General features: G+C 48.7%; 6 protein-coding genes across 6 annotated transcripts; 4 read left to right on the top strand and 2 right to left on the bottom strand.

Moving 5' to 3' along the window:
- Nucleotides 1-832: 832 nt before the first annotated feature.
- BDV59DRAFT_189014 (uncharacterized protein) lies at nucleotides 833-2,592 on the top strand. The gene has a single exon (XM_073691541.1). The coding sequence runs from the start codon at nucleotides 891-893 to the stop codon at nucleotides 2,475-2,477; it is 1,587 nt and encodes a 528-aa protein (XP_073542929.1). The 5' UTR covers nucleotides 833-890; the 3' UTR covers nucleotides 2,478-2,592.
- A 152-nt stretch (nucleotides 2,593-2,744) lies between these two features.
- On the top strand, nucleotides 2,745-4,064 carry BDV59DRAFT_189016 (HVSL domain-containing protein). The gene is made up of 3 exons (XM_073691542.1): nucleotides 2,745-3,020; nucleotides 3,070-3,295; nucleotides 3,346-4,064. Exons 1-3 carry the CDS (start codon nucleotides 2,756-2,758, stop codon nucleotides 3,746-3,748), a joined length of 894 nt encoding a protein of 297 aa, XP_073542930.1. The 5' UTR covers nucleotides 2,745-2,755; the 3' UTR covers nucleotides 3,749-4,064.
- BDV59DRAFT_147681 (DUF3807 domain-containing protein) lies at nucleotides 4,020-4,938 on the top strand. Its single transcript, XM_073687306.1, has 2 exons — nucleotides 4,020-4,293; nucleotides 4,356-4,938. Exons 1-2 carry the CDS (start codon nucleotides 4,261-4,263, stop codon nucleotides 4,842-4,844), a joined length of 522 nt encoding a protein of 173 aa, XP_073542931.1. The 5' UTR covers nucleotides 4,020-4,260; the 3' UTR covers nucleotides 4,845-4,938.
- A 547-nt stretch (nucleotides 4,939-5,485) lies between these two features.
- BDV59DRAFT_206296 (putative MFS transporter) lies at nucleotides 5,486-6,970 on the bottom strand (the record flags this gene model as incomplete). The annotated part of the gene is made up of 5 exons (XM_073694776.1): nucleotides 5,486-5,655; nucleotides 5,720-5,803; nucleotides 5,862-6,098; nucleotides 6,158-6,772; nucleotides 6,826-6,970. The coding sequence occupies 5 exons, from the start codon at nucleotides 6,968-6,970 to the stop codon at nucleotides 5,486-5,488; spliced, it is 1,251 nt and encodes a 416-aa protein (XP_073542932.1).
- A 286-nt stretch (nucleotides 6,971-7,256) lies between these two features.
- On the bottom strand, nucleotides 7,257-9,346 carry BDV59DRAFT_147714 (uncharacterized protein). Its single transcript, XM_073687307.1, has 2 exons — nucleotides 8,273-9,346; nucleotides 7,257-8,179 (listed from the first exon to the last, which is right to left on the bottom strand). The coding sequence occupies exons 1-2, from the start codon at nucleotides 9,121-9,123 to the stop codon at nucleotides 7,477-7,479; spliced, it is 1,554 nt and encodes a 517-aa protein (XP_073542933.1). The 5' UTR covers nucleotides 9,124-9,346; the 3' UTR covers nucleotides 7,257-7,476.
- Nucleotides 9,347-10,119: 773 nt separating this feature from the next.
- BDV59DRAFT_196656 (major facilitator superfamily domain-containing protein) lies at nucleotides 10,120-11,448 on the top strand (the record flags this gene model as incomplete). Its single annotated transcript, XM_073692753.1, has 2 exons — nucleotides 10,120-11,207; nucleotides 11,289-11,448. 2 exons carry the CDS (start codon nucleotides 10,120-10,122, stop codon nucleotides 11,446-11,448), a joined length of 1,248 nt encoding a protein of 415 aa, XP_073542934.1.
- Nucleotides 11,449-12,835: the final 1,387 nt, after the last annotated feature.

A 12,835-nucleotide genomic window follows, 5' to 3' on the forward strand; every position in this document is an offset into this window, starting at 1 on the left:
CGCAAAAGGTCAATATAAAAGAGAACAGCGAGGGCGGTGGAATAGTGATTACTCAGGCAAAGTAAAAGTGATGTGGGGTGGGGATGGGTGTACACAGGCCACTTGACCTTTCCAAAAGGTCAAGTGACCCTTACCACCCCCCCAAACAACAACAACACGTGACGCCAAGCCCTTTTAATAAGCAGATATTAGGTCGCGCGACCTATAAATACCACTGTATTTCTTTTACCTATTATTTTTCTCTTTACCTTCTACTGCCTCCTATTCGAAATCTACTAAGCAATTATTACGTAGTTCCTAACTAGTATTACTGGTACTATTTCTATAATAAAATATAAGCTTTAAAGCGATAAAAGCAATTGGATATCGCTTATTAGGTATATCGGAACTCACGTTAGATTTAATAGAAGCCGTGATAGGGGGGGGGGGGAGGTATTGGTAGAGGTATTGGTAAGAGGTTGAAAGAGGTCGCGCGGGATGAAAGATAGAATTAGGTGGTGCGGTAGTCACGTGACATCAAGACCATTAATAAGCAGTTATTGGACCGCGCGACCTAAATATTATACCCGGCTGACCTGCAACCACTGGGGATGATACTTAGCTTACCTATCCATTTCCTAGTACCCTGGTCCCGCCCCTTAATGGTATCATGCTAAGGTAGGCTACAAAGTGATCCTTTTATTATAATAAAATAAGCCAAGCTAGTACCCAAAGAGGAGTAGAACCGGTTAAAGGCGCTCTTACCCTTTCTAGAGGCGGAAGACCGATGTCAGGTGACTGAGGCACTATATATGCCCACGCCTTTTCCCATCAAGCACATCATCTCCAACAACGTCGTCGTCCTCTGTAAGAGAAGTTTCCTCAGGACACATATCACAAACAGGGTTAACATGTTTGATACAATCCCCGCAGAAATGGATGACAATCTTGTAGACTGCTGCACGCCAACCTGTAACGCCCAAACAATAGCCGACATTATCGCCAATCCTGATCCCGAGGCCTTGCAGTCCTTCTTGACCCAGGGATGGCATCACTTTGTCCATAAGCAGAGAGATTACGGGCTACCAATTGCTGTGTCGACCCCCGAGTTGGCTGATGCAGATGCCTCAGTTTACTGGGCAGCCATAAAGCGCCGCTTCTGCGAGCAGACGAAGTGTCGCTTCAGCCCCAATTTTACATTCGGCCTATTCGAGGAGTATAGTTGCCATTCTGCTCTGACAGTGGCAATCCGAAGCCAGTCTAAGCACCACGTTGCGCTTCTTCTCAGCCTAGCAGCTAACCCGGATGCCTTTGAGCTCAGTCTGTTCGAAAAGTTTCAGGCTCTATTTCTTCGATTCCGCCCTACGGTTGACTTGAATATGGGTTTTGAAGGAGACATTGGGAGCAGAGAGGAGATTCTCGCCAAGATCAATACCGCCCAGACCGTCCACATCACCAACGACGAGGTGGAAGTGCGCATGCCGGCCGAGTTCTGGACGAGTCGCGACTGCTACGCCATGGTATGGGACCGTCGACACGAAGAGCCAGCCCCGGCCCTGGTCATTGCCGCGGGTCTTGGTTCAACAGTCATCGTTGACCAGCTAATGGATCACGACGCAGACCATTCGTTCTGGACGGCGTACCCATCGCTGACTGCTATCCCTGAGCCACCTACACCATCCTCTCTGGCGCTGTCCTCTCCGATCCACGAGGCCATCGCCAGCGGCAACACGGACATGCTGCGACATCTTCTAGGGAAGGGGCTCAATCCGAACGTACTTCCACTTGGGTACATACAAGGCAGTATCACCCCCTTAATGGCAACTTTGCTAGACAGTGAGTCATGGAACGAAGCAGCGTATGAGCTACTAGCGAATGACCCGCGGATCGATTGGAACGTCCGCACGCCATATATGGTAGTCCACATACTGCATATCGCAGCCGCACACTCTCTGCAAGTACTCAAGCGGATAGAACAGAATATCAGTTTGGAATGCGCCGGCCGCACGGCATATGGACACAATCTCCTCCATATAGCGTGTTTGCCTTTGGCAATCCAGCGCCACGCATCCAAGGCCCGGGAATCCATCCGTAATTTACGACCTGGTTGGCCACGCGTACGCAATGATAGAGGCTTCTGGTCTTCTCTAGATCAGGAGACGTTGTCTCTTGCTACATGCGAGGCTGAGTTCTCGGCGCAGTTGGGGCTGCTGCAGTACCTTCTTGCGTCGGGCACTCAGCAGGTGACGGCATACGATTCAGATCTCAACACCCCTTTGCATTACTTGGCGGGTGCCCGAGCAATCAATGAGGAGGCAATTCGGTTGCTCCGCGCGCAGGATGAGGGTCAGGTGGCTTGGAGCGAGATGCGGAATTGGTATGGCTATACTGCGAAGGAGATCTGGGAGCAGGCTCATCGGGTCCGGGGGATTAAGGATTCGTGGTACGGAGGAACGACTAGGAAGGTTGCGACACTCCCTACAATTTGCTTGAGGTAGCAAATCGGCTGTGTAATCTCTCTTAGCCCCGGTTCCTTAAAAGGGTATTTTATTAAACCCTCATATAAAGCTAGATGTAGTAATGTAACTAAGAAACGTAGTGTCATAGGTTGGGAATTTTTAATCTAAACCACTCCGCGGGTTTGGGGCGGGCTTCCCACTCTACCATCACGGTCTTGGCATGGTCTTGTAATACCGAAATTTTACATTGCTAGGTAAGATACCTACTGTTCACTTCCAGTCTTATCTCTGTTTTCTGCGCAACCGCATCCCGCATAATGGCTCTAGTGCAATACTCAGACTCATCAGAAGAAGACAGCCTGAACAACTCGCCTCCAAGACCGACCAAAAAAAGACGCCAGGATTCCCCTCCCACAAACCGCCAGGCAGAGTCTTCTTTACCCCCACTGCCGCGAGCCTTCCACGACCTCTATGCCACGAGCACGCGGGTCAGCGTGAGAGATGACCCTAGTCTTCATGGCGGTCGAAAACGTGTAATACCTCATGTTGAGGGTAACTGGCCCACACACATCTATCTTGAATGTAAGCCGTGGCATTTCCGCTCAAAGTCGTTTTGAATTAACATGGACAGGGTATCCATCGAAAGAAGAGCTGTCTACTCTGGAGGACCTCATTTCCGAACTGGAGCATATATTCTCCAAAAGGGAAGTGAAAGTGCACAGCTTACTCCGAAGTGACCTTGGTGTGCAACTACCGCTGCATATCAGCTTGTCGAGGCCGGTCGTTCTTCGGACAGAACAGCGACATTCCTTTACAGAGCTACTTCAATCTAGTCTTCAATCTTCCCATATCCCAATGTAGGTAGGACATCGAATTCTACTCCAATATGTGCTGACACGAGAGTTAGATTTGACGTATCCACCGAGGGCCTCCATTGCGTTTCTAACTACGAAAAAACGCGGTGGTTTTTCGTCCTGCGGGTGAAAAGACCTAAGTCAGATAGCCTGAACCGCCTGTTGAAAGTTTCAAATCGCTCGCTAGCTCGATTCGATCAGCCTCCGTTGTATGAGAGCTTGTCATCGGAAAGATCCAAAGACAAGTCGATCAGTCGAAACGGTACAGACTACTCGGCCTGTTTCCATATTTCCATAGCCTGGAGCTTGACAGAGCCATCAACCGAGGACATAGAGCGCATCGCGAAACTAGACCTTCGAGACATAAGCAGTCTCCGCATTGGCTTTGACTGCGTGAAGGCGAAAATTGGGAATAATATAACGAGTATACCACTCTCAACTGGAGCTGTCGACTAAGAAAGCGTTGGTTTCAAGCGTTTGATGATACCAATAGAGTTCAATAAGAACTCCTGCTCGCTTGTCTTTTCCATAGCCATGAAGCCCCTTACCTGGGATCCTTTGGGGTATTAGGCTGTCGAGGTATCTAATCCTTGATGAGGCCCTTGCAGATCTGCATGGGACCACGCATATTAAACGTGGAATATGTGTAGTGTCCAATCTTTATTGCTAAAATATTAGCTCAACCCACGAGAACCAGGGCTGCCCTGGTCAAGTATTTTCCATTTTGAGGCTACATCCCTCCTTATACAGGTTCCATAAAAAAATTATTGACAAGCACAGCTTTTCAATAGGCCATATATCATCCGAATGCCATCAAACTTCTGCCAGAGAGCAACCATGGATGGATCATGGATGTGGATGTGTATCACGTTACGGTCGTGACGGACGTAATTTACCCGCGCTGAAGTCGCGTTTCTTCCAACTCCAACCTCACTTTCCTCTTGCGCCTCAAGGGAACTCCTGTCGCCATGTCGGGTTTTCCGGTTCCCCCAGTGACACCAGTAAGTGCCACGCTTTCTACCTAGCGAAATTAGCCACCAACTAACCCTCATGTCCTTGCTAGCAAGACCTCCGTGTCTTTCACGCGAAACACTTCCCCTGGGCGCAACCAACCTCCGGACACGCGTTCCCCCACGATGCCACCCTAGTGGATGAGTATGAAAACGACGACCTAGGATACTATCCAGATGGAGTTAAACGTACCCTCACCGACGAACAGGTCGAAATATTTCGACACAGCGAAATCCATGCGCTCTTACGTGAGAAACAGCTGAAAGAGGAAGCTCTTGCTGAAAAACTGGAGGAGTCTATGGCAGAAAAACATGATCGTTCCCAGCAAGAGGAGTCTGCCCCTGATGCTGCGGAGCCAATGGCAGCCGAAGAGATTGGTCCCAAGCAAGCAGCCTCGAATAATTCAACGATCAAGACGCAGTCGGAAATTGACAACACTATACTGGACTACGAAGAAACCGATTCGAAGAGAACTCCGCGCGGCCAACCTGGACAATCTTCCCACTTCTCTGGCCGGAGGATAATTTCATATGATGATTGAGGACTATGATAGCTTGCGGTCACTCAACTAGGCGCACTTCCCTCGAAATAAGGTTCCATGACGATCTTGATTCTGTGATCAAAATCGGGGAACGCCAAACGCTTGGATTACCTTTAACAAGGTATGTAGCTATTGTTTCCCTCCCTCTCCCACATTCCCAGCAATGATGAAATTTTCGTATCAGTCATCCTTAGTCGAAACGCCATACCATCTGCGGATGTGTAAGGCTTTGACGACTTTAATCTTCTCTCTGAGCTGGATATCCTCAGATTTGATTTGACAATTTGGCGAACTTATCACTGACGCACAGCATAGGTTTCAACCTCTTGGTTCATGATGTCTGATTGGATACAGATATTTTTGGATCCGATTATGCACATCTATGTTCTCAAGCCGTGTTCCCCGGGGAAATCCCTCGTGGATCAGCTTGACGACTAGGTCTATCATACCGTATGCGGAACTGATAGCTCTGCTGCAGGGACCTCCTGTAGGCCTCGAAAATGTCCCATCAGGCACCCCGGTTTCACAACTTCTTCGTAGGCTCAACCTGCGTTTGATGCCAACAACTTTGCAACCTGAACAATATAACAGTCATTGCCAATAAACCTTCGCGTTTCTTCAAATGGAAGAACCGACATCGCCTAGAGTCTGATTTGTCCCTGTCGAGGCATCAAAGCCCAAAAGATCGCAATTCCCACGAGTAGTCCCACCATAATAGGTTGCAGGACTTGGACTCCCGCTTTGGAAGCAATGGCTCCAGTCATGAAAGGGAACGCAGCTGATCCGGCTTGCCCCAAGCTAGCGGTGAAACCTAGGTTGCTATTAGTATAACCAAGTCACAGCGGCAAAAATCAACAGAGGGTCAGGAGACGAACCGATTGCCCCAACGTGGAGCTCCTGTGGGATAGCTTCTGTGAGGACATACAGGCCCACTGGGTAGAACGGACCGATGAAAAATCCTGCTCATTATTAGCAAACCTTACTGCACAGCGTGCCGAAGTCACCTAGGAGACAAACCTAATAGACAGACGGTAACGGCATTGACAGGAATGCTTGGGATCAGCCAGAACATCAGTTGTAGGGCGATCGCCAACGCGATATAAACGAAAATCATACGCCGCTCGCCGAACTTATGGGTGATATCTGCCAGCACGACACGGCCAAGCGTGAAACCGGACCAGAACCCGGAGGCAACGTAGCCCACCTTTTTCGGATCGCCGTGTCGGACAGAGACAAGGAATTGGACGAGCCAACCTATTAACCGGCCTTTGTCAGAACTAAACATCAGTCATGAGTGTTCGGTGACATCTTACCTCCGGAAGCCACCTCGGCACCGACGTATAGAAAGAAGAATCCGTTGATAATCCATACTGTGCGGTTCGATATCGTCGCGCGCAACTCGCTCCCGGCTGTCTCCTTTGCGTTTTGCACGTTCGGCCGGAACAGGCCCTTGCGGAACGTGAAAGTGAGAAACACAATGCTGAAAACCCCGAAGGCCAACGTAGTCAGATAATAGAGGTGCCACGAAGGCGTCCGCGAGGCAATGGTATTCGCAATAACGGGTGCAATGATCGTTCCTACCCCGTACACTGCATGGAGGACGCCCAGCCAGCGATGGGAGTTTTTGACCGTGACAGTGAAGGCATTTGCCTGGGAGTCTTGGAAGGCGACTCCCATGCCTGTGAAGAAGAACGCCGCCATAAAGAGAGGGAACGGTGGATGCCAGAACATAAGCGCATATCCTATACATTGGATCGTCGCGCCCATCACCAGAGTACCTCCGGTTCCGAGCCTAGAGCAGACATGGATATTGGCGAAAGATGCAACAACCCAGCCGATAAAGTTGATCAAGTATATGAAGGAGACTTGCAGTAGATCGATCTGGTAAGTCGGCTGCATGTAGGGAATGAGAACTCCCGTGGCAGCGTCTACAGTTCATCAGTATCGATATCGGATGACCTATAATTGCCGTGGTGCTTACCATTCATACCGCCCGCCATAACAGCGAGGTTGGTGCTGAGGATCTTCCCCATCACTTGACGGGCATCCTTCTTGTCGAAGAATGACGGCTCTGGAGGGGTTACGGGTTCTTCTACATTACCGCCATTCTCTTGTTGATTGTCCATATTGGCGGTTTTGGTCGTTAGGTGTTCGGCAGGTGGATGTAAGACTGCACTGATGCCTTTAACCTTTATCTTTAGTTGCAAGTCATGAGGGATTGCTCGTTCTGCCACGGTATCACATCCCCACCTCACTCCATAGTGGGGTCGCTATCGAATAACCCCGAAGATCAAGCGAGACATGGCAGGTCTAAGCGTGTTAGTCTTGGCGGGCTGGAGGGGTAAGCGTGGGGGTAAATGTACGCTGTTGCATTTTGACCGCAGTTGTTAATATTGGATAGGAATGACATTTCTGGTTGTCCATCAGAGAGACTAATCAATCCCTGGCGCTATGTTGTACTTAGCCGGGTGAACTATCTTGCAACGGGATATCGGACCGGGATTCAAATGTAAACCAGCCACTAGAACAATCTAAAACAGAACTCAGTATGATGAGTATCGCGTGAACGATGATATGATTTTAGTAATATTTTCATAGTATTCTTGAGTCGTATCGCGCGATGACACATGTCTCAAAGGCATTCTATCTCCCTCATCTCAGTTTCTCCGCTGTAATAGGCACCAGCTTTTGTGATATAAGCTCCAAATTCCTCAAGTTCATCAATAATCGGATTACTCTCCAGCCATTCATCAAGCGAACTCCAGGTCACCCAATCCACCACTCTGGCACAATCAACAAAATACATATTTCCAACGGATAGATTGACACAAGTAGAAAACGCATCCTCAGGGTCTTGTCTAGAATAAGCGTAGCCGAGGCTGGTTTCAGCAACCGAACACTCCATGTCGTCCATGAACGAAAGACTGAGCGGCTCGTTAGACGCCACCAGCAAGGCTGCAGACTGGTCAATCTCCTCTTTCTTTGAAAGCATCTGGTTTATTATGGAACGAGCTATATCGCGAGTGTCGATGTCAACTGCAATAAAGAAGCTGGGTGGGCATTGGTTCGTCCTCGCAAAGTCTTCTGTGGTGAAATAATCTATCAACCCTTCCATGTCCGGAGATTTGAGCTTGTTTGAGACATCATAAAGACAGAATTCATTCTGGACATTGTTCTCTAGATATGAATGGACTAGTCGTCGGTCGACTTCTGTCAGGGGTGCCAAAATAAACACGACGTAATCGGCGGAAACCTCGAGTTTGTCAGGGTTTGCCACATTTTCTGAATAAGTTCCATACAAGTTAACCTGGGAGTTGAACAGGGTGGTGTTAACTCTCGAACCCATGACTGTCGTGCCTTTTTGGCCATCCTCAAAGGGATTCCACATCATGCGCCAGAAATTAAGAGCAAATTTCATCTCCCTTAACTCTCGGATATGGATATGGTTGATGTCGACATCTTCAGACACCCCAGCCTGGTTCCGTTTACGGGTCCATTTATGCGCACAAAGTATATGATAGCTGTCTGGTTCGTTCCATTTCCGATCAATAAAAAGCGCAAACGTTTCATCGCATTCGTGGATATCCGGCATGATCATGGTGAACAAGCGATAAAGATGGGCCCGAGAACGTGGGTTCTCTCTGTCCGGCCAGTTATAAACAACAACATTGGGGACTTCATCCGATATCCCAATGCTGGATTTTATGTGTATTATGTCATTGTCTGACAAGTAAACAAGAGAGATCAAGGTTAGAGTCGTAGGCTCGAGGGTTAGATATTCGGGCACATGGTGGTGCAATGGGCGAGGGTGCTCAACCTCTTCTGAGTGTGCTGGATCGGTCCTATCTTCCCGTGACTCTTCCACACTGAATACTGTCTCTGGAAATACGAGAGTTTCAAATGACTGCGTTTGCTTTTCCAAGGCTTGCACAATCAAATTTACCCGATTTAGCGGGACACGAGCAGCATTGGAGAATGACCTCACAATCGCCGTGCCCTCGGCTACCGATTCATCATCGATAAAGATCGTCCCGCCAATATCGAAAACAATAGACAATGATGGAATCTGGCTGTGCATCCAAGGCACCGGAACTACAGGCCTTGGTTCGCCGTCGGGACGATCTGTCCATGCCGTATCCGCCGAGCAGATGCGCTGGCAGATTTCACTTATCTTGCTGTTGTCGACATGGCATAAGAAGAAGACCGCAAGGGCTGTAGATCCACCGTAATCGCAGACCTTGGGCAATAGCCACCTTGGCAGGTGGTTCATATTCGCCATTAATTCATCTTCATGCCAAAAAGTCAACAAGGCCCAATGGGTTGATGCCTGTATCGACCCAAATCTCGGCGCATCGGTCCTGGTCAATCACGTGGACGCTACTAAAAGAGTGGGGGCCGTAACAGGCAATCTGATCGGACTTGCAGATTGATAGATCGATTATGCACTATTGCTACGGAGGAGTTGTGTTGTACATGGTGGCAGAGGTATAAAAATGCTGATAAGTGTTGTGGATATCGACAAGGGGATAAATGGACTGAGAATGGAAAGTATTGGCAGATCAAAGCCTCGCGAAACTACTTTGAAGTTAGGATTGATTGGCAGTCCTTATTTGGAGGAATAGAGGCAATATGGCTCGAGAAGGCGTGATAGTTTGGGCAATTCAACGAATTTGCATTTCTTGTAGCAGGACGCCACGGGCTTTCTCGTCATAGTACTCTTCGGAAAATGACGGAAGCTCGGCATTCAACACAGATGCTGCATCGTTTACCAATCTGCCGGCGATATAGACGAGTACGTATGTCGTACATTCTCGGTAATCAGCAATATCAGAAAAGGGACGGTATGGAGCCGGCCGAAGGCGTTGGTGAAGTTTGCCGATTACTCACGCGGCCACCGGCCATCGGCATTCACATACAATGGCCGGCGAAAACAAAGCAGGTGAAGAAAAAGTGGATAATTTGACATCTGAAACCACGGCTCGTGGCGGGTCGTCAGGCGAATAAGCATGAAAACAAGTTTAAGATTGGTGGACGGATGCCTGATCTAGACCCATGGAATCCGCTGATTCTTGATATCCATCCTGTTGTTCATACATCGAGTTTGCCGCGGACAGTCAAAATTTCTATCGCTTTCTGCAGTGCCCCATAGATCTTGAAGCGTAGAACGTCTATATAAACTAAGTATATGTGCTGGAATAGATGGGTGTCTCACTAGTCGTTCGCAATCTAATATTCTTAATACTCTAATCTGCTTTCCAAAATCGGGAAAACGGACATGCATATTGAGTCTCAACATGATGTCTCCAGCCCATACCCCGAGGGTGGCCTGGTGGCCAATTTAGTCGTGTTTGGCAGTTTCACTTCCATCATGGGTGGTCTTGGGTTGATGAATAGCATCGGTATATACCAGGCTTGGATCTCAACCCATCAACTAGCATCCCTCGGCGAAGGTCAGATAGGTTGGATATTCGGAATATACAACTTTCTCGTTTTCTTCTGTGGTATCCAAATTGGTCCTGTTTTTGACGCTTATGGGCCACGGGCACTCATGTGGACGGGTTCCAGTCTGCTCGTGCTCACCTTTGTCCTCTTGGGATTCTGTTACCAGTATTGGCACTTTCTGGTAGTGATCGGAATCATAGGAGGGATGGGAACATCCTTTATCTTCATCGTTCCAGTTGCAAGCATTGGTCACTTCTTCTACCGTCGAAGAGGTGCGGCCACAGGTCTTGCAATGGGTGGGGGAAGCATCGGAGGCGTTATCTTCCCGCTGATATTAGAGAACCTGGCACCACGGATAGGATTTGCCTGGGCAACTCGAGTCATCGGTCTCATTACTCTGATATTGTTGATCCCCGGCTGTCTCCTGATCAAAGGCAATTTCTCCCCCAAGCCATCGACCTTCTCGGTCAAAACGCTTGTCCCGGATCTGACAATTCTCAAGGATGTCCGTCTCGTCCTGACCACAGCTGGCGTCTTCTTCATCGAATGGGGGTTTTTTGTCCCGCTGGAATACGTTGCTTCTTATTCGCTGGCTAATGGTATCCCCCGTCGTCTTGCTTACCTGATGGTCGTCTTCCTCAACGCAGGCTCCTTCCCCGGCCGCTGGATACCGGGGATTGTGGCCGATAAAGTCGGCCGCGCCAACACCCTGATCATGACCAATATCATTAGTCTAATTTCGATATTGGCGGTATGGATGCCGGCCAAGGACAACGTCGCTGTGGTGATTGTCTTCTCGGTGATGTTCGGCTTCGCGAGTGGAAGCAACATCAGCTTGGTGCCAGTTTGTGTTGGAGAACTATGTCCTACGGAGGCGTATGGACGGTTCTATACTACTGTTTATACAATCGTTAGTCTCGGGTATGTTCTTCTTTTCTTTCTTTGTATGATTGTTGGCTGGGGTGTCAGTCATGTCCATGGACGAGTGCTAACAGATTATAGAGCGCTCACTGGCGTCCCGATTGCTGGCGAAATCATCCATCGGTGCCAGGGAGAATATTGGGGGTTGATTGCATTTGCAGGATGTGCGTATGCTGCGGGATTGGTCTGTTTTATTGCTGCGAAGGTGTTGCAGATGCGGTTGGAGCGGCCCAAGGCATAGCTTAATGATAATGATTAGACGATTAGATGCATACTATGTTAGAAAAATAGAAGCGATATTCATGATATACATGATATCTTCAGAGTGTCCCAAGATAGCCTCATAGCGCCACAGTCGATCTTGAACATCTGACTGGTAGTTGAAGGGCGATCTGCTCCGTTAATAAAGAAAATGCTGATATATGTAATAGAGACTCCGTGTCAATACTCATAAGATTGTGTCAGATCTCTTAGGAGTGCGGTTGATTTCCGGTCATTCAACGGCCGTGAGTCAGACTTCGGAGATTCTTCTCTACTCCGAACGGAGCCACCACATGAAAATTTCTGTGGCCACATCCGAGACAGCCGGGAGAGAGTCTCTTGGCGAGATCTATGGGACAGGGAAAGATGTAGCATGACAAGAACGCAGCACCCCGAGCCATCTGAGAATCCTCCAAATACGACACATTGAACGTTGATCATGCTACAGTAGGGTACGCTGTAGCCCATTGAAGTAAAGATGAATGCATACAAAATGCCTTGTTCTATAAGTATTATGTAAGTTCAATGCAAAATTGCCACACCGAGTAGTATCAGCGTCGATCAGTCACCGTTTATTGGCTGGCGAAACCAGCCAATGAGCAGCTAGAGGTTTCGGTTCGCCGACGGACCTTCCCCAATCAGTCCATCTTGTCGACCGCAGACATGAAGATCTCCAACTCCATCTGTCTACTGCGTACTGTACGCCGTACGGCATACTCCTTCTGCTCGGCATCCCCGGGTTACCTCTACCTACTTGATAGATCAGGCCTCTTCACTTACACACCGGAAGAGAACACAACGTGGCAAATGGATCATTAGACTATACGCGGAGTCCTGCAGACACGGCAGATCTACTAGTGGCAGTCCAGTGCCAGCTTTGCTCCATTAAGCCCGAAGGAGACGAACGCCAATTCCTTTCTATAATTGTGGCTGCATCTTGTTTCTGGCGACGGATGCCTTTCCGGGGTCATTCTAAAGGCCTCTTGTCCAGACCTTGGCCGCGGTGCGACAAGACATGTCTTGGCTATGCGAAAGCTTAGACTCAGGAAGGATTTATCGCCTCTTCAATCTTCATATATGAACCTCCTACGGAGTACAATTGAGCTCGATCCTTCGTACATATAACTTCTTCATGAATAATGCGGCTTCTCCTATTCCTTCTCACCTCGTCTCTCATTATTAATTGCCTCCTCCACAGCTCAACGGCCAAGCCCGGCATCGGCGTGATTGTTTCCATTTTGTCTTCTTCCCCATATCCACCTTGGATCTCGTTAGACTCTGACAGTCCCGTTGTTGGAAGTTTTTGTTACGTCCCGATTGCTCATTCGTTCCTCTCGGCCCGAGTTGGACGCCCGGCCCACTCTAAC

Source organism: Aspergillus ambiguus, assembly GCF_047715705.1.
Source record: "Aspergillus ambiguus strain CBS 117.58 unplaced genomic scaffold BDV59scaffold_61, whole genome shotgun sequence".
Classification (NCBI taxonomy): Eukaryota; Fungi; Ascomycota; class Eurotiomycetes; order Eurotiales; family Aspergillaceae; genus Aspergillus; species Aspergillus ambiguus.